This window comes from Triturus cristatus, chromosome 1_2, assembly GCF_964204655.1.
Source record: "Triturus cristatus chromosome 1_2, aTriCri1.1, whole genome shotgun sequence".
NCBI lineage: Eukaryota > Metazoa > Chordata > Amphibia > Caudata > Salamandridae > Triturus > Triturus cristatus.
In genome coordinates, this window is record NC_140580.1 from 664,406,368 (window position 1) to 664,429,279 (window position 22,912).

Here is a 22,912-nt window from a genome sequence, read left to right on the forward strand (position 1 = left end):
GGGTTATTGATGTTGGTGGTGGTATTGGTCTTTGTGGTGGCGGTATTTGTGGTGGTGGCTTTGGTGTGGTGATATTGGTGTTGGTGGTGGTATTGGTGGTGGTATTGGTGGTATTAGTGATGGTGGTGGTATTGGTGGTGGTATTGACAGTGGTATGGGTGGAATTGGATTGGTGGTGGTGGTATTAGTGGTGATATTGGTGGTAGTATTGGTGGTGGTAGTATTGGTGGTGGTATTGGTTGTGGTGGTATTAGTGGCAGTGGTAGTATTGGTGGTGGTGGTGGTATTGGTGGTGGTGGTATTAGTAGTGGTATTGGTTGTGGTATTGGTGGTTGTGGTGGTAGTATATGGGTTGGTGGTATTGGTGGTGGTGGTATTGGTAGTGGTGGTGGTGTTGGTGGTATTGGCGGTGGTTTTGGTGGGGGTGTTGGTATTGGTGGTGGTGATATTGGTGGTGGTGGTGGTATTGATGGTGGTGGTATTGGTGGTGGCATTGGTGGTGGAGGTGGTGGTATTGGTACTGGTGGTAGTGTTATTGGTGGTGGTATTGTTGGTGGTGGTATTGGCAGTGGTGGTATTGGGGGTGGAGGTGGTGGTATTTGTGGTGGTGGTTGTGTTGTTGTTAGTAAACAGGCTTTTGAAAACATCCCATTAGGTGGCTTTAGCACAGATGACATGTAACACTGATTTGCTGTTGTCAGCTCCAGCCCATTAGCACAGGATTAAGTGCTACCTGGAATTCACATAACTTCATTCGCTAATCATTTTTAAATCCATTTTACTTGGGGGAGGGCGGTGAAACAGATACGAGATAATGCTGGGTTAAATTGATTGAAAGCAGGAGCCCGTGTTATGGGGCGGCCATGCTGCTTAAAGAAACGCAAACGATTTCAGCTGAAGCTGCGCATGTCTGGCCTGCAGTAAGTGAAACTCAATAAAGTAAATAGTGCTAACAGACTAAATAACAGGTCCCGTGTAACAACCGAAGTAAAAGGCCAGTCGCCATGGTAGGGTACCAATGAAGACAAGGCCATACTAAGGAGGGACTAACAAGCCTATTAACGAATCCGAAGGCAGCATTTATGAAAGACAATGACACAAGCCAATGAAAAATATGGGAGATGAGTTGGTGCAGCTTCTTTCTCATACTCTACTACAGCAGTCTTGCAGAACGAGCTGCGCATGCGCGCTGCCGCTAGGCTCAACCTAAAAACTAAAAGAAAAAAAAAATCCTTTTTAAATACATCGCATTAAAAAAAAGTTTACTTTATTTAAATGCAGACTTGGTGGTTTTCTGAACCCATCTGGCCACCATCTCTGTGATGGCTTCTAAATAGTGAGTCACAATTTGTAACCTACCTCATTATTGAAGTAGAGAGGATTGCGACCTGCAACAATTGGGAATTTTGTGATCACAACATTTTCTTTGCTCGGAAAAAGTTGGTGGTGCGCAAACCCAACTTGCATCCACTTTTTGTGAATGAACATTTTGTACATGTGGCACAAAGGTCCCTATTTAGAGTTGGGTGGATGCGGGACACCTGACAAAATCACTATCCCAAACTCTAAATGAAGCATAAAGCTGGGAATGGTCTTTGTCTCTTATCCACTGAATTACTTTTCAGAACTAGGTTTATATTGCTTATCTGATTTGAAATTTGTGGGACAATTCTCATACTCAAAAATACTTTTTTATTTAGGTTTTCTTTAATCTAATTTGCGGGAACATGCTGTGCTTTGATGCTTAAGCAGTGTTGTGTTTTAAAATGCTTGTTTGCTGGGCTGTGGGACATGATGTTTACTTTGTTGCCATCAACATTTCTACAAGATCAGTTTTCACTTTTTCATAATTTTCCCTGCAGATGTATCCGATACTTGACATGCGTTTTCAACTCAAGTTGGGCCAAAGCTCAAGTAGTTTCGTAATTAGCCATATTTGAAGCCAAATGTTTGAAAATCATGCTCACAGAATTGTGATCTGGGTTAAAAAATTACTTTAACTCAACAATTGCATTGAAAATGTAATTCATGTTGTTTATTAATTAATACGTTTTTTTTATTCATTATTTAATACCCAAAGTTGTCCTGGTGAAAAGAAGAGAAATAAAAGACCACAGGAAGAGGCACATATTTACTGCGTTCATAAAGATTATTCATCAGGTTTTAAAGTTTAGTAAGAACAGTTCTTAAAGGGCTATTATTAGTTATTTAGCAAAATACTGTGCAGCTTTTTGGCTCATTCACATTTTCGCCACTATCAGTTTCCACGGATCCTGACAATTGTGGTTCATGCTGCATTCCTTATTCATTCAACTTCTTCGTCATGGGATTTTCTTTTTCTTTCAGCACAAAATGTTCAATTACGTGCAGGTCCCCAGCGCCCTTTTAATAAAGAGAAAAATAACTTTCCCCAAAATATCTTTTAAAATGTCTTCTTGAAACAACATTTTACTTTTTGATTTTCTGATTAAGCCAGATGGAATTATGTCATGTTTAAAAAACAACTGGGGTGTGTTAGACATTGTTTAACTCTCCATGTAAAGGAACTGGAGCAGATAGGCAGAAGCCATACACGAAATTAATTTCACCTGTCACTGTTCCAGTTTTATTTTGCAGCACAATTAAATCTTTCTGTTAATTAGTTCTGGTAAAGCCAATTTCCTGTGTACAGTAGTACATGGAGTGAGATTTGGGTCAGCCTTCCTCCAATGCTTCGATCTGCCCTCTTCAGCCATTGGCTTGGGAGTTTGTCAATCAAATCTTTCGATCAGTCCAAAAATATTATTGTCTGTCAGTTAATGCTATTGACGTTTTGGGTCTAGCATAGCACTTCCTAAGAATTGCTTCTACTTGATTGCACGAGGGACTATTGAATATCTGAAAATGCTAAGATTTATCACTCGTTACATCACATTCATTTATCTTATAAATGTACTCTATACCCAGCGCAGTCGATTTCTGTTATTTTATTCTCTACAGCAGACATTCTTGTTATTCTTTTTGTCAGAATACTTTCCTTCTGCTTCACTTTCCCTTACTGTCCTCACTGCTTCTCGCTTCTCCCCTCCTCTGTGCCCTCTCTCCTCCTCTTTTGTAACTGTCTATTCCTCCATTCTGTTAAAAATCCTCACAGTGGTCTATATCTCATCCATCTCGTAAAGAAGCCCTTGGTTTTGTCCCCCTGATCTGAGCTGTGGTCATATTTCAGTGTTGTGTGCCTGCATTCAGGTTCTTGTATTTTTACTATACTCTGCACCACTTCCAGTCATGGCACACCCTAGCTCCTGCACTCTTTATCAAGGTGTATAAATATGTCCTTATTCTTCAGCATGTAGTGGACTTGCTTTTTGATGTATTTCTCAAACCGAAAGATTGAGCTGTGCTTTGATCTCTTCCTCCGTCCAGTACCTTCCAGCCGCTCCTTCCATGTTAAAAGTGACCTGGAATGTGGTTAGCACTGAGGCAGTAGCTGCCTGTCATATGCCAGAGATCTATTTGAATGTATTATGGTCTGACATTCAGGATATCTCTGCCATATAAATACTGCAATTGTACTCGGATATAAGAGTCATATTGTCATGTCACCTTCTAGGACCATACTCATTCTGTATTGCCTCTGGTTCTTGAGGCTTAAAATATGCAATCTAGCGCTTAGTTGTTGTGTCCGTGTGCTGTATAAAGTGGCTCTCAACAGCAGTATTTAACAATAAAGCGGCAGGAGTGTTATGTGCAGTTTTAATGAAAGAAAAAAATATGTTTCCATTCAGTTACAAATACGAAACGTTAAGCAGGGAGCAGGGGTTGACTTTGAAATAGAGTGTAGAGCGCTTTATGTATGCTTTTATAAGGCAGCTTGACATGTGTAAAACCATGCTGCTTTTCCCTTTAGTTTGTTCTGTATGGGATGTTGTCCTTGAAAATGTTTTTGTAGTTCTTCAAACATGCAACTACAAGCACCATGCACTTTCAAGCAAGACCCAACAAGCAGTAAATGAAGCGTCTCATCCCTGTGGTCGGTTCTCAAGACTGCAGGTCCAACTGGACACCACAGTGCCCATGGGTGTCTGTTTTGGTTCATGTACACTGGTGTCCAGAGCTACTGTGTTGCAGGGAAATCTGCTGCACAACTACACAACAAGTGCAAAGAGGTAGTGTGAGCAGTATGACACTTTGAGCCCATCCTGGCTGTCAGGCAATAGTACTTTGAGTACTAGTTGTTTTAACCAGGCAGACCTTACTTAGCTACCATAACAATCTAGTTTCAATCTATTATACATACTATCTCACCTATATACAATACCTACCATACTCTCATACTTAACCTACCTACTGTACCTGTCTACCAAAATTATCTACCACATGTACCAGACTAACATATTTCCATATTTGCACTATTAACTAAATAAAGCCCTTCAAGCCAGACCTATTGACATTACCAGTGCTTGTTTTCCTGATTGTAAGGCTTCGTCCAGATTATATATTTTCTTTAGAAGGCACTTTTTGAAGCTCATTTTCTTACTTCTCTAAATCAATTTTTGTTTACTTTCATCTAGAACCTTTTGTTGGGTAGGTACGTTTTTTGCCTTTCTACACTATTTTTCGGTTTTTGGTCTCACACCCCCTACATCAGCTTTTTCACAAATACTCGCCTCGGTGTAAGAAAAATAACTTAAACAAAGGTGCACGTAGCCTGGCGTCAGTTCAAATGGTTGTGCGGTTAAGAGAGTCAAGTGTATCACACTAGGGGGGCTTGAGGAGATTTAAGGACCACCGAGAACCGGCTCCCCGCTCATTAATAATATCACAAAAAAGGGGTTCCCGGGTCCAGTTTGGCTAGGGGGGGTTATTCAGCGGATAGCTAAGTGTACTGTTACCCGCAAAAGGGAATTCCCTTTTCAGGACGGTTCCCCTCACACACCAGAGGTGTCATGCTTCATCAAGGGGGTGCCTCCTCACGTGAGAGACCTAGGGGCCTATGCATCAACAATGCCATTTGCGATTCCTTATTAGCGAAAAATAAGGAATCGCTAATAAGGAATAGCAAAAGGCTATGCATGTAGGAATCGCTATTCAAATAGCGATTCCTTAATATTCCTTATTACCGAATCGGTAATACCGAATCGGTAATAAGGAATACCTACCCATTCATTCCTATGGGCTTGGAGGCCCATAGGAATGAATGTAAAGCCAGTCTGTATTAGCGATTCGGTATTACCAAATCGCTAATAGCGGGAGCACTTTCAAGGGTGCCAGGGTGTCAAAAGGACACCCTGTTGCACCCCTGAAAATGATATGTGCACATATGTTGCACACACAGATGCTCTAAGGGCATGTGTGTGCGCAACATGAAACTTTGAAAAATGCACAAAAGTGCATTTTTCAAAGTTTTTGCAAATTACCATGCAGTTCATCTTCATGGTAATTTGCTCCCCCTATTAGCGAAGTCGCTAATTTTTTAACTTTGATGCATTGCATTTAAGGAATCTCACTTTGGGATTCCTTAAATGCAATCGCTATTTAAGGAATCGGTATTTAAGGAATCCCTATTTAAAGAATCGCTATTTAAGGATTCCTTAAATAGCGATTTCTGCTTTTGGGTTGATGCATTGGGATTGGGTATTTTTTACTTAATACCGGGAGCTATTACCGAATCGGTATTTTACCGACTGGATTTTGGGTTGATGCATGAGGCTGCTAGTCTCTACGTGGGCTACAACCCCCTCACTGTGAGGGAAGAGCTCAGGGATGTTTTTATTGCGAGGTCAGCAGGTGTACTAACACCCTATGAGAGCCTGGTGTGTTGTGAAAAACATGCAGTGCTATAATGTGAGTGATTTAAAACTAACTACGGGGTTAGCTATGCTGCAACTTTAATTCCGCTACCCGGTGTCAGGATTAAAAACAGACTTTTGCTGAAAACTCAGGTGCCGACATTAGAGGCTTCTGTGTTGTACCAGGACCAACATGTTTCGGCCTATAGACCTATAAAAAGTGTCATGGCCTTCTTCAGGGTCAATGATATAGCTATCTGCTAAAATAGAAACGTGTGAGCTATGTGAAAACAAAATTCTAAAAACACATGCAACAAATAATGGTGTAATACTGAACCAGTGAGTTTAGCCTGTTCAGTATGTTCAACGCACAACCTGTGGTGGAGACAGAGAACAAATTATATCAAGCATTATGTACCATTATATGAAAAAACAAATAGGCTGTTAAACAAGCGCTAGTAAAAATGTTACACGGGTAATCCCCATTTAGATGCTACATTTGAGACACATTCGCTAAATTAGACTAATGTGTAGTGTAATGAGATGAGTGACTCACCAATTTTGGTTGTGCAGTTCACCACCTCTGTCCCGGCTTTTTAGCCAAAAGGGTACGTGCGCCAAAAAAACCTAATGGGAAAGGTTTGTGGCATTAGGAATCACAGAGTTCCGAAAGGGGGGAAAACGTGCCATAGTTCAAGGTATCAAACGTCAGGCGACAAGAGGAGGGTGGGGGGGAGGACAACAGGAGGCCAAATATTTGTTTGTAAAAGAGCTGGGTGTGCAGCATGAAAACCCCATTAGTGGTGCGCAAGGAGGAGAGCCAGCTACTATGAAAAAGGGCAGGTGTCAAAGGCCGCTAGTTGGGGAGGTCCGCTCCGGTGTGTAGAAAACAAGCAGGCAGGAGCGCGCACTACCGGAGAGCGGCGTGGGGAACCGCCAGCTGCGTGGTATGCCCTGTGCTGAACCAGAAGCCATAGGCGCGCACTATCAGTGGGCGAACCGGTTGTAGGCTAGTGTCCCTGGGATGCAACGAAATAGCCAGGGCATGTTACTGGAAGCATGCTGTATGTTGATGGCTCACGGTTGCTGGAGCACCAAGTGAGGAGCAGGCTGAAAGAAAATTGATCTAAGAAGGGGCATGTTCGTGGAAGCCCACTCATGTACTGGCAGGGACAGACCGTCCGCATGATGGTATGGATGGGTCCATCACCCATGCGGGATGGCGGCGAAATGCGCAAGTTCAAACAAACGAACTGCCAGGAGTGGGGGGCTGCGGGACATCGAGTGAGCAAGACCGCAGGCCAAGACTGCAAGGTACCGGCCATGATACAGCACAGGGGCAAGCCAGTGCTGATGATGGTGACGGGGTCAGGGCAAACACTTACCGCATGCGGCGGGGTCCGTGGCCTTACTGCGCTCATCCAGGGGCAGGATGAGGAGCAGCATTGAGGACTGGCTTTAAATACAGAAGAAGAACACGCGTAAGTCTGTGTTACGTGGAATAGGCTTTGAAAGATAATCGCGCTTGCTCAAGATTCAGCGTGTTCATCTGACGAAAATCCGAATACACCTCGGTCATTGCTTTAACAGCCATTGAGTGCTGGATTAGAGGTGAACACCTTCGCCTTTCCATATTTTTCGGATCATTAAGACCGACTATTACCTTTAGTAATCTTGAAGGGTCATTCATCCATATACTTAAAGTCCTGAAGATGGTCTAGCGGACACAGACATCATTAGACGAAAACATCGACAGCTGCACCTATTCTCTGTTGTATTGCATTAAGGGCAATGCTTTCTGTGTAAATTGTCCAGGTTGCCTCGAGATTTTGTGTGAAAAGGTGCTCACAAGTGTAACTTAGAAGGATTTTTTTTTTTTTTTTTTTTTTTGAAACCGTTTATTACAGGACTCAAAAAATTGTACAAGTATGGGCCTACAACCTTCCGGCCGGCCGCTAGCAATATAAGGAGCATACGGTATACATTTGTAAAACACATGGTGCCGCTGCCGAGCATTTACAGGAGATAACATCGTTGCGTGTCACATTATGCAGACCCCGTCCTACGGTTCCATTTTAAATTAAAACACAGCAAACACAAACAAACCCACAAGGCAATCCTCAATCGAAATAGCAACACGTGCTCCCCTAGAGGGGGAATCTAGCCATCTATAGGAGTCTCAAGAGGGGGGGGAGAGATCAGAACTAGGATTGGGGACACCCGATGCCCAGGTACCGGGGAACTTAGAAGGATTTTTAATTTCATATGACTGTAACTTCTGGTTGCATTGTATGTTTTATGATTGTGTACCCTTTAATATTCATAATTTTTGATCTATATAACAAATCATTATTTTGAATACATATACACCTGTCTTAAATTTTGATGGAAAGATCTGTTAATATGCAAAAAAATTGAATTCTCCTTTCTGTGCAGCAATTATACTCTACAGCTATCACCACATTCAGAGTGCTTTTTCTTCAGCATTTTATGATGATTCAATACCGTCTGCTGTTAGTGACCATACAACCATTCCCCTCCAGGGGGTGTGGGGTGAGGGGGGGTCTGTTTCATCTAACTTGTTGTGTAAATGATAAAGAGAAACAGACCTTATATGAATGATTATCTCATAAAAGGACCTACCCACCTTGCTTGTCCCTGGCCCTTGGAACCCTTTTGGACCAAGGGTTCACTGTAAACTTTAAAAAATCTTCTTTTGTTTCATTCAGAAAGTTTCTAGTGTCTGTTTTGGACAAAAGTCGTTTAGGAACATTCTCCTTGAGATGGCGAAGGCCATTTAGAAAACTGATATCTTCCTTGAGCTCAGCACCATGGTTGGTTGGTATTTCTGTAATCTTCTGCCCCTTCTAATATATTGCAGCTGCGTTGTTCCCAGGCTAGACTACATATGAGCCCCACAAAGCTTGACCTTGAATTAAACTGGGATCAGATATTGAGGTGCCTATCCAAACCTGTCCTGTTCCATGTGTGACTCCTGTAATCTCACATTGTGGGCCCAAACAGTTTTTGGACTACCTATTTCACTTCCCGAGACACTGGATCTGTGCAATAATGTATTCTATGAGTTCATTTGGGAGGGGGGCCATAAATAGGTTGGACTTGAAAGAAATGTTCTTGACTCCAAAGGCCTTCGTGCCATTGATCAGGTGCACGCCACTCAGGATTCTCACAGGAATACCACTAACAAATCTTACAGCAGGGAGTCACCTCCACTCTGCTGCCTGTATTTGGAGATCTGGTGTTGGGACAATTCTCAGACGGTGTTGCCTTGGGTTCACATTCTGAGGATATTTAAACTGATCTTTGAGCCTCAAACCAGACACCTTTAGACACCTCAGATGAAGGAAATCAACCATGCAGTCTTCAACTTGGAAACTGGGGTCATCCAGGCAGGGACCTCTTAAAAAATCTCCTGAAAACAAAGCACAAGAAATACACCTTCATCAACACCCATTTCATTGGGTGTGATGGTGTGATGGTCTTATGGTCTACGGTCTGGTGAAGACTCTCTGTGCTTTTCGTCATGCACCTGTAACTCTAAGAGTTCTGCTGCAGTTCAGTAACCAGATGGCAGCTCAGACATCCTTGTGGTTTCAGCCAAATCTTTAAAGGTCTGGTTTCTGAGCTTGTGCACCTCCATCAGTGGGCAGCCATTCAGCTCCCTCTGATTTAATATTGAAAAATGCAAGAAAAAATTACATCCTGCCTTACAATTGCTGTTTGCCAACATGGTTGCTGGGACGTTTAGCTTCTCTCTTATTAGTTTCTTCTTTCTTCAGACAATCTAGATGTTCTAGTGACTCCTAAAAACTTTGTGTGGCCACCATTCTGTTTTTTTCTCAAGTACTTGAAAGAACGACTCTTTCAAATCAACATATGCAAGACCTATTTGGCAACCATAGACAGAAACAAGGCAGGAGAGTGTTTATCCTCCTCCAATGAACCCATGAAATGTCATTAAATGTGTCTTCTATATCTTTCCCTGCCTGCAAAAACCGAGGTCTAAGCGGGATTTGACCTTTGTGGGCTTTCATCTTAATCACAGGTTCTTTAAACATTTGGCCTCTTGTGACCTGTAAAATCTCTCCTGAAAGATTTATTTTTTTGTAGAAGTTACTTCTGCAAAACAAGCCGCAGGCCTAGTACATATTGGAGCCTTGCATTGTTTTTCATCAAAAAAAGGCAATACTTCTAGCCCACCCATCCTTTATCCTTAGGGGCTGAATAAATTCTAGCTCAAGAGAAACTCCTATCTTTTTCTTGGGCCTTCACACAGCCTAACCTGAAGTTGCATGTAATAACAAAGATAGGAGTGCCTTTTTTCATTAAGAGGTATAAGAAGCCTTATTCCTTCAACAACCTCTTCGTCATCCATGGTGGTGTTTTTGAGAATGAATGAATAGATATGATTCTTGTAAAATGTAAACTGTGACTCCTCTTGTTCTCGTTGAGCTAAATATCATGTTTTGCTGAAACAGAAGTGAATGCAAGAATCATAGAAGATTGCAGAGTAGGTCTGAGTACCAAGGAATTTCACAAAGCTAGAATGCTTCTTATTGACACATTGAGCAATGGGAATGTATTCCCACTATTTGGGTGCCATATAAGAGTGGGGTCATCCTCCTTCCCCAAACCCTGTGTTTTTTAAGTGCTAAAAGCAGACCCAAACGGAATAAGGCAAAGCACAGAGTATTGGCAACTATTGAAACAGTAATGAAAATAAGAATGGAAGATTCCATGAACAGTCTTACAAGTCATGCACATTACTTTAACAATAACTTGCTTAACCAGCAAACCAATTAAGCATTTTCAGATGACCAGCCATAGATTATTAGTGCCACAGTGAGACAATCTGCCGTCGTATAGTAAATACAACAATAGGTGCTTCGTAAGACCTAAATAACATAAATTATCGCGATCTAATTTAGCTGAGAAAGAATTAGTCTCTGGATCCTAAAATTCGGACTATTTAAAGGCCAAATATTATTATTATTATTCATTGCTATTATTATTATCAATTCATCTTGTAAAGCGATCAGCTGCCCCAAAGGGTTTCCCATCTCTGGGAAGAGGTGTGGTGCAGCGGCCAGGTCGGCTGACTCCAGAACACGGAGGCTCACGGTTCGATCCCCAGTGCCGGTGGCAGGTTAGGCCAGCACCTTGTGACTCTGGGCAATAGCTCGCTTAATCTTCCCGATGCTCCCCAGCGCCGGGACACCTTGCCTGAGGTAGCTGCGCGCTTAACAAATGCTGGTAATATTATTATTATCTCTAGACCAAGGTAGGATGCATCAGACCCATAACTAAAACTGCCAAGTCTTCATGTTTTTGCGAAACACAATGAGGGAAATACAGCTTCTCAGAGATTCTGGGAGGTCATTCCATAGCATCAGGCCTAGGTACGCAAAGGACGACCTTCCATGCGCGCCAAATGGACTCTCGGCAGTTTACAGACAGACTGGTTGCATTATTAAAGCATACGCACAGACTGGTAAGGCACCACCAGATCCTGACATTATTGCAGACCTGTCTTGAATGTAGCCTTGTGTATATAGCACAAAGCTTTGAACAGTATCCAGTTACCCTCAGTCAACCAGTGTAGCTCATATAAAAGTTTGGACACCGAAGCATACTTCAGAAGGCAATAAAGTAGCCAAGCAGCAACATTCTCAGTGACTTGTAGACGTTGGATAACTTTCTTGTCTGCTCCCAGATATAGGATGTTCCCATAATCAATTCTAGACAGAATGAAAGCTTGAACCACTGTTTTCTGGGCTGGCGGTGGAATCAGGCCAATTATCTTTTTGACCCACCTCAGTACTGCGAAGCATGTGGAGGCCACTATAGCCACCCACAGTTTCAAAGATAACCTCTCATCCAACCAGGAGCCAATGTTCTGAACTTTGGAGGACAGTTCTGGAAGGGCTCCAAGAGCTTCTGGCCAATGCTGGGGGCCCTATAACTGAGGGTTTTTTCCTAACACCATGAGCTCTCTCTTCTTACCATTGAGTTGAGTGCATTAATTCCCATCCAAGTGGAAAACTTACTCAAGCAGAGATTTAAGGCTCCAGTGCTGCATCCCTGAGCAGAGGATAGTGAGAGAAGTATTTGTGTTTCATCTACATATGAAAACAGGGTTCGCTACAACTCTTCATCATGTCTGCCAAAGGGCAAACGTATAGGTTGAAGAGCATCGGGCTTAGGGCCGAGCCCTGGGGGACACCCGAGGTGAGGGCATACGTCTCAGATCTAGCACTGGCTGAGAAGACCTGAAATGAGCAGTCCTCCAAAACGACGTTATCCAGGCTAAAGTTGTGCCTTTCAAGGAGTATGGAATGGGGCACCGTATAAAAAGCTACGCAGAGATCTAATAAAATCAGCATGGCTTTCCACCCTCATCCAAAAGTCATCTCAGGTGTTCTTTGACTCCTAGCCCTAAAACCCAACTGCGATGGATGCAGAACGTTTTGAACTTCAAGGTGGTAAGCTGTGAGTTTACATGCTTCTCTAAAATGGAGAAGAGGGGCCGCATTGAAAGTGGTCTAAAATTAGACCAATTGGTGGGGTCGAATTTAGGCTTTTTTAAAAGCGGTAAGACCATGGCATATTTCCAGGCCGGCAGGATCGGACCTTGTCATAGTGAGGCACTGAGCAGTCCAACCACCATTTGTAAAAGATCTGGGTCCAAGAGAGTGAGCTTTGATGGAGGGAGCAAATCAAGTGGAGAGCCCGATTTAATTGACTGAGGTATGGTCAGAAACAGTAAATCCTGCTGGGGCAGTGACTCCATTTTAGGAGCGGCCATGGCACATATAATAAATCAGCTTTCCTTCTTGGGACATGATCCCAGGTGCTCATGCTAAGCAAAGTAAAAGCAACCTGCTCATCAGCTGGATAAGCCTCCGTTAGGTGGCTCTGAATCTCAGCCATCTTTTGTACGAAGAATTGTGCCAGTTCTTCGCATTGATTTTGAGATAGCGAAGGTGTCTGAGATATTTTACTAGGGTCTGACAGTTCCCTGACCACTTTAAAAAGTGTCTTCAAACAACTTTAGACTCTGGCTTTTTTGTCCGAGTAAAATGCTGCTCTGGTGGCCTTGGAGCATCAGTGATACTGTTTCAGACCTAATTTGTATTCTGCTTTGCAACCGTCATCATAGGCATTTCTCCATTCTCTTTCTAGCCTCTTACAACGTGTTTTCCCTAGTCGAAGACTTTTGCTCAACCAAATAGCATGGTGAATGATTCTCTGTGAGGACCTTAATGTCAGTGGCAGCGTTGCCTCCAAAGAATTTGTAATCCACTGATCAACCAAGGGTTGATCTTGGTCGACTATCGGTGTCGAGTCTGATACAGAGTGATGCAACTGTGCATTCAGAACAGGGGCATCGAATCATGACCAGTTTCTCAATTTACCCAAAGAAAAGACAAAGGGCAGGGTCTTCCTCATGACCCGCAGCATGAGGACGCTAGAGCTCTCGGATCCAAGGACATTTTCCAAGGACATTCTTTTCATGAAATGAGTAGAACACTCAGGCTTTATCAGGATGTTGTACGGATTTTTTTTTTTAATTAATTTAACAACAGTCCTCAAGAGAGCACGAGGGCATTTTGTACCAGCCTTTGAAATGTAGGAGTCTCCATGCTTGGTGAGTGTTTACACAGTTGATGAAAGACGGATAGACCCCATTTACTCTAGCAGTAAACGTTTTAGTGAAAAATCTCAGGTGCACATGATTGGGGTTGACCGGGTCTCTCTGGCCTGCTCAAAAGAGATACCCCTAACATGGCATGGTTGTTAGTTGGTACCCATTAATCTCTAATGCTGTTTGTAGTTTTACTCTCAAACTACATTTGTATTAAACTAGAGAGTTCCTTTGAGCTGTCAGGTGTGGGCGCTCTGCAGCTGACCTGGTTAAAACGCTTGAGGACCTTGAAAAATACTTGGGTGAATTACCAGCTCCAGAAATGATCCTTCTTGAACTGATCACTAACTCAGCTATCAAAACCCCAAAAGATCTAGGGCCTGATTAACAAAGAGCCTCTGCACTCGTGGTGGAGGCTCCACAGTCGCGGCGGGATCTCCGCATTGCAATTTTGTTCTTCGACTGCGGAACCTCCGCCATGTGTGCGGAGTATCTATGTGAATCGGGCCCCAAGTAATTGTTGGAAGTGCTCGACACAAGAATAAGCTACTTTACATTACATTACATATAGTTGCGTTTGAATTTGTGGCCGGCTTCACTATTGGAGGGATTACTTTCTGTCATGTGACCAATACCTTGAGACCTTAAAGCTCATCTGTGAACCGCTTTTGCTTTGTTCCTGGTCTATTTCTTGGGTGGTGATTTTGTAAGCAGTGTACAAGGGATCGTTGTACAGCTTAACTCCTTTGTTGAGCTGATGAGGACAATTCTGCTAAGATGCATAAGTTGGAATTCAAATTCCGGATATACAGGTTTTCTGATTAAGTGTTTGCTAGTTTTGTTTCCTTAGAAGTTTTTATTATTAACCTAACATATAATATGGGCTGGACTATTCTCTCTTTGATGTCTAAGTTAAGGCACGTTAGGACCTGGTGGATGTCACCCGTATTATCATTATTTGTGCCAAGACACTGAGCTATAATCTTTTAGGAGGGTTTGAAATAAAGCAACCTTTGGGTTCACACCTTCTCGTCCTAGATGTTTCAAGTCTACTGTAATTAGAATTTCCCTGAGATGCGACACAAAGTCCACTTTAATACCATCTACTCACCTGGAAAGCCCATTCAGGGATGACTGGTGCACCAAGTGTGCCAGGATCTGCCAGGCAGAGCCCAAACAAAACAAAATTAAGATGTCAAGTCATGGCTGCACGGGGACATCTATTTCTGTCGTTTGCCACCTGGAGAAAATACATTATCTCCCTAGGTGTCAGTCGCCAGAGGTGTAAGGCAGCAGCACCGAAAGTACCCTTTGTGACACGGTGATGAAGCAAAATGGAGGATACTGTTGTTTACCACTACTGTTCCACTGCCAAAAAAGTACATTCAGTTGAACAACCAAGTTTTTTTTTTTTAACAAACTTTATTGATGAGTTCAACAGTTTGAAATGTAATAGCCATTCCACAGAGACAGTCTTTTGTCGTTATATTAAAACATTATACATATGACTTATACTGGCTACATGTGACATTTCCTGAGCTAGAAAAGCGAGGATGAGAATGTCCAATGGCGTTGTTAACATCAATACAATTTGACCTGACAATGGAAATCTACAATAAATGACAACTACATTGCAATCAACAAGGAATCTTGGTTAAACCGTCCCCCCTCCCCCTCCCTAGCCCACCCTCTCCCCATTGAACAACCAAGTTAGCCCATTTGTACAGTTCACTCTGCCGGTTTAGCAATAGCAAGCAGTCAAGGTGCAGCTTACTTTTAAATGTATTTTAATAAAGTGTGTTATTGCTTCTGGACCAGGATAATTGTGCTATATAAAGTGTTTAAGAAATATCTTGTTGCCTGCTGCTTTCAGCTATCCTTTGTCTAGTAAGAATCTAGTTATGAACTTGCCAGGCACACTCATCTCTTGTCAATGTAGTGTGCTGCACCCTTACTTTCACTTATACATCTTGGAAAAGTCTATTAGATAAGCTTTTAGGTCACACCCTTTTGGAGTCCACTCACCTTTTTCATCTTTGATAATTCCATTTGCTCAAGTTAGTTAAAAGTAGCCTGCTTAATAGGTTAAGCAGTTAGCATGTTTTGCAACCAATGCGACTCCTCCCATAGAATCATTGGGACACAGAATTGATCTTGGTTTATTCAATTTATAGCTATACTTGAAAGTTCTTAGAACCTAATTTAATTGAGGTCCAAATAACATATTTTATGGTCATATAATGAACAGATCAGAGGTGTTAATGGAGGTTACTTGCAGAGTTTCACCTGTCAATGGTGTCGCTGAATTAGTGAGGTAGTGCAAGGATTGGCGCCCCCTAAGCAACAGTCAGCAGCAGCGTGTGTGCCTCTGGCAGATGTTACCTTGAATTCCTAATACTGTCCCTTTAAGTGACTGAAACGCGAGGTCCTCGGGTCAGAGGTCGTCCTTGTCCTTCAGCTGAACTCTGCCAATCTTGCAAACTCTCATCGTGTGAGCTTGCACACTTTATTAATCCAAACTCAATTGTGTCAGGTTTCTGAAGACGTTCACCACAGAGGTTGTAGAGTCGTAATAATTACCAGAAGGATTCTGGTAACTGTGTATGTAGTGTAACAATCTTCTGCCACTTCATTCTGGACAAGGTCTTATTTAATGCACTAGGCCTCCTTTTCTTATTATAATACTCAAGGGTGTAGGGAATTTGAGGAGTCTTACCTGATACAGCCAATTTTGAGATTACATATTGGTCTCCCGCCTCGGCCTGTCAATCCATCATCTGCCTGTGACGTGTGCCCCTGCAGTCGATGAGCTGCTAACACATGCACAGTAAAAGTGAGGGGCTCCACTATTATGGTCCTTCGTGTTGGGAAGGTTGTATAGGGAACAACAGGGAGGGCGGTCACAAGGACTTATGAGGGACACATGAAAAGTCATTTGATTCTAATATATCACTTTCAAACAGTGGTTGAACTTTATCGTCATGTACTGATAACTCGCATACTTTTTTATCCAGTATAAGGGGAGATATGCAGGATGTGGTGAGTTGGTGTTAAACTGAGCTTAACCGCATTCTTTGTTTCAGCTGATTATCTTCACACCAAAATCATTGCTGAGGCATCCAGAAGCCAAATCCAGCTTTGAAGACATGAAGACAGGTATGTAAATTTTGAGTTTCTAATGTTTTGGCATCAACCGAATTCTCTTCCAATGTTGCACACCACCCACTAATTTGGTGCCCTCTTTCTTGGCTGGCTATAAACCGCTGTAGCGTGAAACCAATCTTTTTTTTCTTCAGTTTAGTCTGCAAAGGCACTAACTAGTGCACTGTTGTTATATTGACAGGTGAAGCAATTGACTTATTGCAAGTTTGCGCCCAGCACCATGGATAGTGACAGTGGATGCAGAGAAACAAAAAACACAAATTCTGAAAGTGCATCTCTGGGGAGGATTAGGCTGATATATTTGCTCTCTGTGGCTTTTACATGGTGGTTATTTGCATTACACTGTATGATTCTGTGTTCAGCAGTGATGATCGATGGCCCCAGGGTTTTTCAGTTCTGAGACTTGGCATTTCAACCAGTGGGAGAACTACCCAACCTTAGCACAGAAAAGGCAGATTTTGCCAATCATCCATAATGGGCCTCAGTGAAAAGGGAGGTCCAGAGAGGTTTGTCCGCTGATTCATCCACAGCAAAGACTTTCTTCTGCTATCACGGTTTGGAGAGTGGAGCCTCACCTGTGGTGTTAACCCTGGGGGAGCGGGGTGGGGGGGGAGACGTCACGGTATTCGGCATACCTGACAAAGGGATGCAAGAATAGCCTAATATAATCAAAAGGCCTCAGCCCCTGATAAACTGACCACATCTTGCATATTGGCTACAGACTGGTTTGTTACAGGAGTTGGACTGTGAGGAGTCAGAGCCATGGGCTGGGAGCCAAGCAGTGAACATGAGCATTGGAGCTCTGATGACAGAATAGAGCTGTAGCAATCCAGCTGCAGTGGAAAGCAAACAGCACCAACCCTGCGCTGCACATACTCACTGTACATGTTGATAACCCTCTAAAGACTTGGACCTGATTTAGCATTTGGCAGATTCGTACTCTGTCACAAACATGACAGATATCCGTCTGCCTTATTACAAGTGCTTTCAGAAATAATGCACTTGTAATAAGGTGTACGGTCACGTTTGGGATGGAGTTACCTGTATGCCAAACACTAAATCGTGTATAGACTAACTCCTTTCCCTGCAGAGTCTCCTAAAGAGTCCATAGTAACCACTATCTCATAGCAAAAAAATTGATCCCTTTAACGCATTTGTAGCGGAAAGGTGTTGCAAGGGCGCACCATGTAATAATCCCTCATTTCAATAATCAAACAAGCCGACATTCTGTAGCTTCCACACACGCATCGTGCTTTCTGTGTAAATATCTTCATGGACATCTTGGCAGTCTGTTTAAATCCATCGATCCCTTAATTTGCTGACCCTCCATCAGTAATTTTTTATCATGGACTGATATGGAGGAGATAATACTGAGGTAGTTTTCCATCTCATAGATAAAGTGCGATGCTCACATAAGAACATACTGATTACAGGAATCATTGAAAGGCATTTGACTGTGCTCGCTGGTATTTTTTAAGGCGAATGTTGGGGACGCTATGTTTTCAGAGCTGGTTGATGATCAGCTACCAGTCGCCAGGTGCTGGGATCTGGGAAAATTTCAGGTGTTCCTAAATGTTTTGCATTAAGAGGTGTCATAAGTTTCCTCTTTGTAGCAACGATGAAACCTTTAGTGAACCAAATACCAAGTAACACTATGTTGTACGGAGTCAGGATTGGCCAAGACACTTTAAGATGACGATGTATGCAACCTACATTTGAGTACTATCCCCAACTCACTAGAGTCTCTGCCCAGCTCCTGGATGAACAACTGGCTGAATATCAAGAAGTCTTGGGATTCAAACCTAACTTCCAGAGGTTTGACACTTTGAACTTAGCTACACCCAAAGATCAAGAAGCAGCAGTGAAATCCTGCTTCCCTCTGTGAAGGAGATCTATCTCAAATAGTCCAATTTAATTAAACCCTGCTGCTCTAAGAGGTTCAACAAGAGCTCCAAACTTGACATAAGGAAAAGCACTTGTATATCGGATACATACCAGCGATCAGAATGATTACATTTTACAAAATAATGTTAGTGTTCTCATTTTGATTTTTACAGGCCTCCCAGGGGCAATATACAGTTTCATGTGCAGCAATATAAGCCTAGAGAATTTTAGGAGACAGAAGGCTTGTCATCTTATGGAGGGTGGATTTGTTGCCCCAAACATCCAAATTTACTACCAGACAGCGCAGTTGCATTTCATAACGAAACAATGCCATAGGAAGTGGAAAAAACAGTGGTGCTTTATCGACCACATGTATGAAAATAGCTCACTATGTGTCTTTTGTGGCATACAGTTGTAAGAGATTGCTCAAGTATCCTATCACGATCCGCATATTAAGGGTGTACGACAAAATAGCCGTCTTCTGAGAATTTACATCCTTCCCATCACTTCTTATCTTACCTCTGTTGGGTCGAACTCTGTCTACACACCAGCCCTGCTGAGTGAAGGTGTTGCACTTGAAGGGAGAGTGGCTGCATCATGATAGGGGATGTCTACATCTGCAGAGTTATCAGATCTCTGTACAAATGAAGGGCTAATTTATCCTTCCAGAATCAGAGTGTTTCTGATACTCACTTCAACATTCAAGCCAGGGGAAACCAGAACCCTCGCTCCATTTTTAAAAGACATGTCATCTTTGAGATTTTAAATTCCTGGGTACCTAGAGTGGAGAAGGATCAACAATAGGGTAAAAACATTGGGATAATGATCTGAGTTTAGACTTTCTTCACAAAGAATGGATGGGCACATAAAGCAGCTAGATACGCCAAAGGCACAGAATTCCTCTGTAATACTTTGGTGGTACAACATGCCGACAAAGACACTTGTGTGGGATAAGTAACTATTGCTGGAGAGGGAACAGGCATTTTATTGCATATGCTTTGCTTGAAAAAATTGAGATTGTGGGATGAAGTTCTGAACTTGATTGATGAGATTTGCAGCGCCGCTTTACGTAGGACCCCTGAGGTTGTACTGCTAGGGTTCCCATTACAGATGTTCGCTCTAAACTCCATTAGAGGGAAACATACAGCCCTAACACTTGTTTCTTGCAAAACAAATGATACCAGCATGCTGGAGCAATAGCAGACGCCAGCTGTAAATGATACATCTAAAGCCTTTGACACCAACTTGAATTCCATATAGTGCTTTTTATCTGCTGCTTTCTGAGTGCTAAATTGCCCTTGTTATTTGGATGTGATCAGAGTGCATGGGCTTTGTCAGCTCCATGATCAGTTTGTTAGCCCTAACTGGGACTCTTCGAGCCCTGAATAGTAATAAGTCTGTAACCAAGGAGTCACCGAGGCCCCGTCCTTATTTAGCACCATCCCAGTAAGGTCTTAGAGTTATAGATTTGGGGTGGGTGTAGGGGATTTGGGGCTCTATAGTGTTTGAGAGGTAAGGGGTAGGAGGAAAGCCAGCCTGTTGGGTATGTTGATGGGAAAGGTCTGTCATTAAATTAAGTTGAATAAAACAGTTAAACCATCAAATGAGTATGTGCAGGTTTATAATGTTTATTAAGCCTCATCAATGTATTCTGTTATGCCCTTCTCTGTACCCTGCTTCCTTAAGGTACCTATTTTCAGCGTCTGATTCCAGAAAATGGAGTAGCATCGCTGGAGCCCATGCAAGTGAATCGGGTGATTTTCTGCACTGGGAAAGTATACTACGAACTCGTCAAAGAAAGAAACGCTCAAAATTTGGACAAACAAGTGGCAATCACTAGGTTGGAGCAGGTAAAATCCATTAAAGATATGACAAACTTCAATCTTAGCTTTTGCAGACTGGAGACAGAATAGAATGATTTAGAAGATTTGTTACTCAAGTCTTCTATTTTGTTACGTTATTTTTATGCCCACCCCTTTTATTAGCAACATATTGTGGCACAGAGTGGAACCTGTTAGACATGCCCACATACCTTACTTTAATGTGTCCACATGCCCTTCGTTTAATTAACTTTGCATGCCAGAGCACCGCGAAAGTGTGGTTCTTTCTGTGAGGGATATTCAATAGTCAGGGACAGCAGTGAAAGTTCAAGTCATCTTTTTTTAATCTAATCATATTCTGCCCAGTCAATCCCAAAGACATCATGCCAGCGTACACACCCTTAAACACACACACAAACACACACACACATATCTCAACACCATATATCCATATCACATTACATATTGACACTTTATAGTGACAAACTGAGTAGAAATAACACCTCGGCTGCAAATAATAAAATGAATCCACCTGTTGTGGTATAAAATTATGTACATGATGTACATGCTGTGGTAGTCTTCTACACTTATAAACTTGCCTTTTATCTGTTCCATTCTAAAGCTTAAATGCTCTCCGTCCAGTTTCAGAGACGAAGCCCCCTGCTCACGTTCATGATCGCCACAACCTTCTTGCTTATGTACCAATACCTGGATCCTTTGCCACCATTTTCCACCCGACGTAGCCCACGCATTCTGCAGCCATTTCTGCGCTGTAAATATGAAAACTCTTGTTTTCATTTTCCTCATTCTCCTGAAACATTGATGTTCACCCAGTTTCCCTCTAAAACTTAACAACCCCCACCACATTAAAGTAATCATAATTCAGTTTTGCTCCACTAGGCAGAATTCCCCATATCTTGTCTTTAAACTCTTGTTTAGACTAAAGATGGTATTTAGAGTTTGAAAGATGCAGGATATCAACCAAAGTAGAAAGATGTCCATTATGCCTTATTTAGAATGCATAGGTCCTATTTTGGCAAATGTCGTAGAGATTCCAAATGCTACATAACCCACTAAATCTCTGGGCAGCATGATCTAGACATCCTAATAGACATTTGTATCTGACTTAGCACATTTAAGTCCAAATGTATAAAGCCTTTTTGCGATTGCAAATCCTATGATTAAGAAAATCACACAGTTTGCAACTGCAAAATGACCTTTTTGTGAGTCAGGAAAGACTTTCCACCTTGCAAAATGGATTTAGCGACTAATAATCAATAGTATACAGGAAAGGGGTGTAAAAGGGGCTGGCTCTTCTGATTACGATTCGGGGCAGCATGTCATGATCAGTGGTTTGCAACTGCAGAAAAGTACCCGCCACCTCGAAGGAGGTAGTTACAGATTCACAAAGAGGAAGGTGTCATCCAAGTGAATGGTGTTGGCAGCCTTTGTCGAAGTAGTCAGTGATCCATTTCCTGCTCACCTTGATGTTTTTGGGATTTTAAGAATGTGGACTGCTTTAAAAGAGAAATGAACCCCATTTGGAAATGCAGGCAGTCACAAGGATCCTTGGGGGCACCACCCCTGTGTTTATAGTCAATCACAGGGGAGTAGCAACGGTCCCAGTCTGGGGCCTGGGTAACATTCTAAATGTGAGGAATATGCAGTTAGAAATACCTATCAGAAATACATGATAAGTGGCTTAGGTAAAGTACAGTGCATTTGGTGTTGACAATAAGAGATAATAAAACCAGAGCCCTACGAAGGAATCTAAGTGGATGGAAGAAAGATGTCAATGTTAGTAGCTTGTGGCCCATCTTTCACAGTGCTGACAGAGAATGAGAGGAGGTGGAATGATAATGTGGTGGATGAGCTAAATGAATCTGACATCAGATAATGGGCATATACAGGAAACACAAATGAAGTGTAGGAACTGCCAAGGCAGTCTGGCATATGGACAAAGGCATAACAAAGTGACTGTGTACGTAGTAAAAGAGCAGTGCCAGTACTCTTGTAAGTAAAATTGTATAAGGAGCTTTTTTCCTGAAACCAGAGGGCTTTAACATATTCATCCTCAAGATAAGGCTGGGGAAATGGGTACCTTGCAATTATTAACTTTTGAGTTGGATTGACAAAGTTTTAGATAGTTTAAAACCGTGTTCTGGAATGTTTTGAGGCCTCATTTATCTGTTTATTAAATAGATGGACTTAGTGAGGGGAGCTAGACCTGTGTGAATTCTTCACTGACATTTCTGTGCTTGGTGTGCTTCCCTGTTCTTCTGGTCATTCCTACTTTTGTGGTTCTTGTTTTGCTGACGTTCATGTATCTGACATGTCGCAGGACAGAGGGTTTCTCCCCAATGAACATTTTGTGTGAGATGATCAATTGTATCAATCCTGTCAAGTATGGCATGTTTCTAACAGTAAGATTTTCAGCGTATTGAGGAATGCTTGAAGTTATGCTTAGTCTTTAAATGATTGCATTAGTTGATGTGTAGAGATGGCTTTTATCGCATTTCTCAGGATTTCTATAGGATTTTGTCCTTTATTATCAATCTCCATGGGTAGATTGGATTGAAACTGTAACGTGGTCTGGACTTTGATATGTT

General features: G+C 42.3%; 1 protein-coding gene across 2 annotated transcripts in view; it reads left to right on the forward strand.

Annotated features, from left to right (window-relative positions):
- OGDHL (oxoglutarate dehydrogenase L) overlaps positions 1-22,912 on the forward strand; it is a 713,311-nt gene that overhangs the window by 673,912 nt on the left and 16,487 nt on the right. For both annotated transcript variants that reach the window (XM_085608435.1, XM_085608426.1), the window contains 2 exons: positions 16,521-16,593; positions 20,170-20,333. In XM_085608435.1, coding sequence (XP_085464561.1) covers positions 16,521-16,593; positions 20,170-20,333 — 237 coding nt within the window. The remainder of the gene's footprint in view (positions 1-16,520; positions 16,594-20,169; positions 20,334-22,912) is intronic.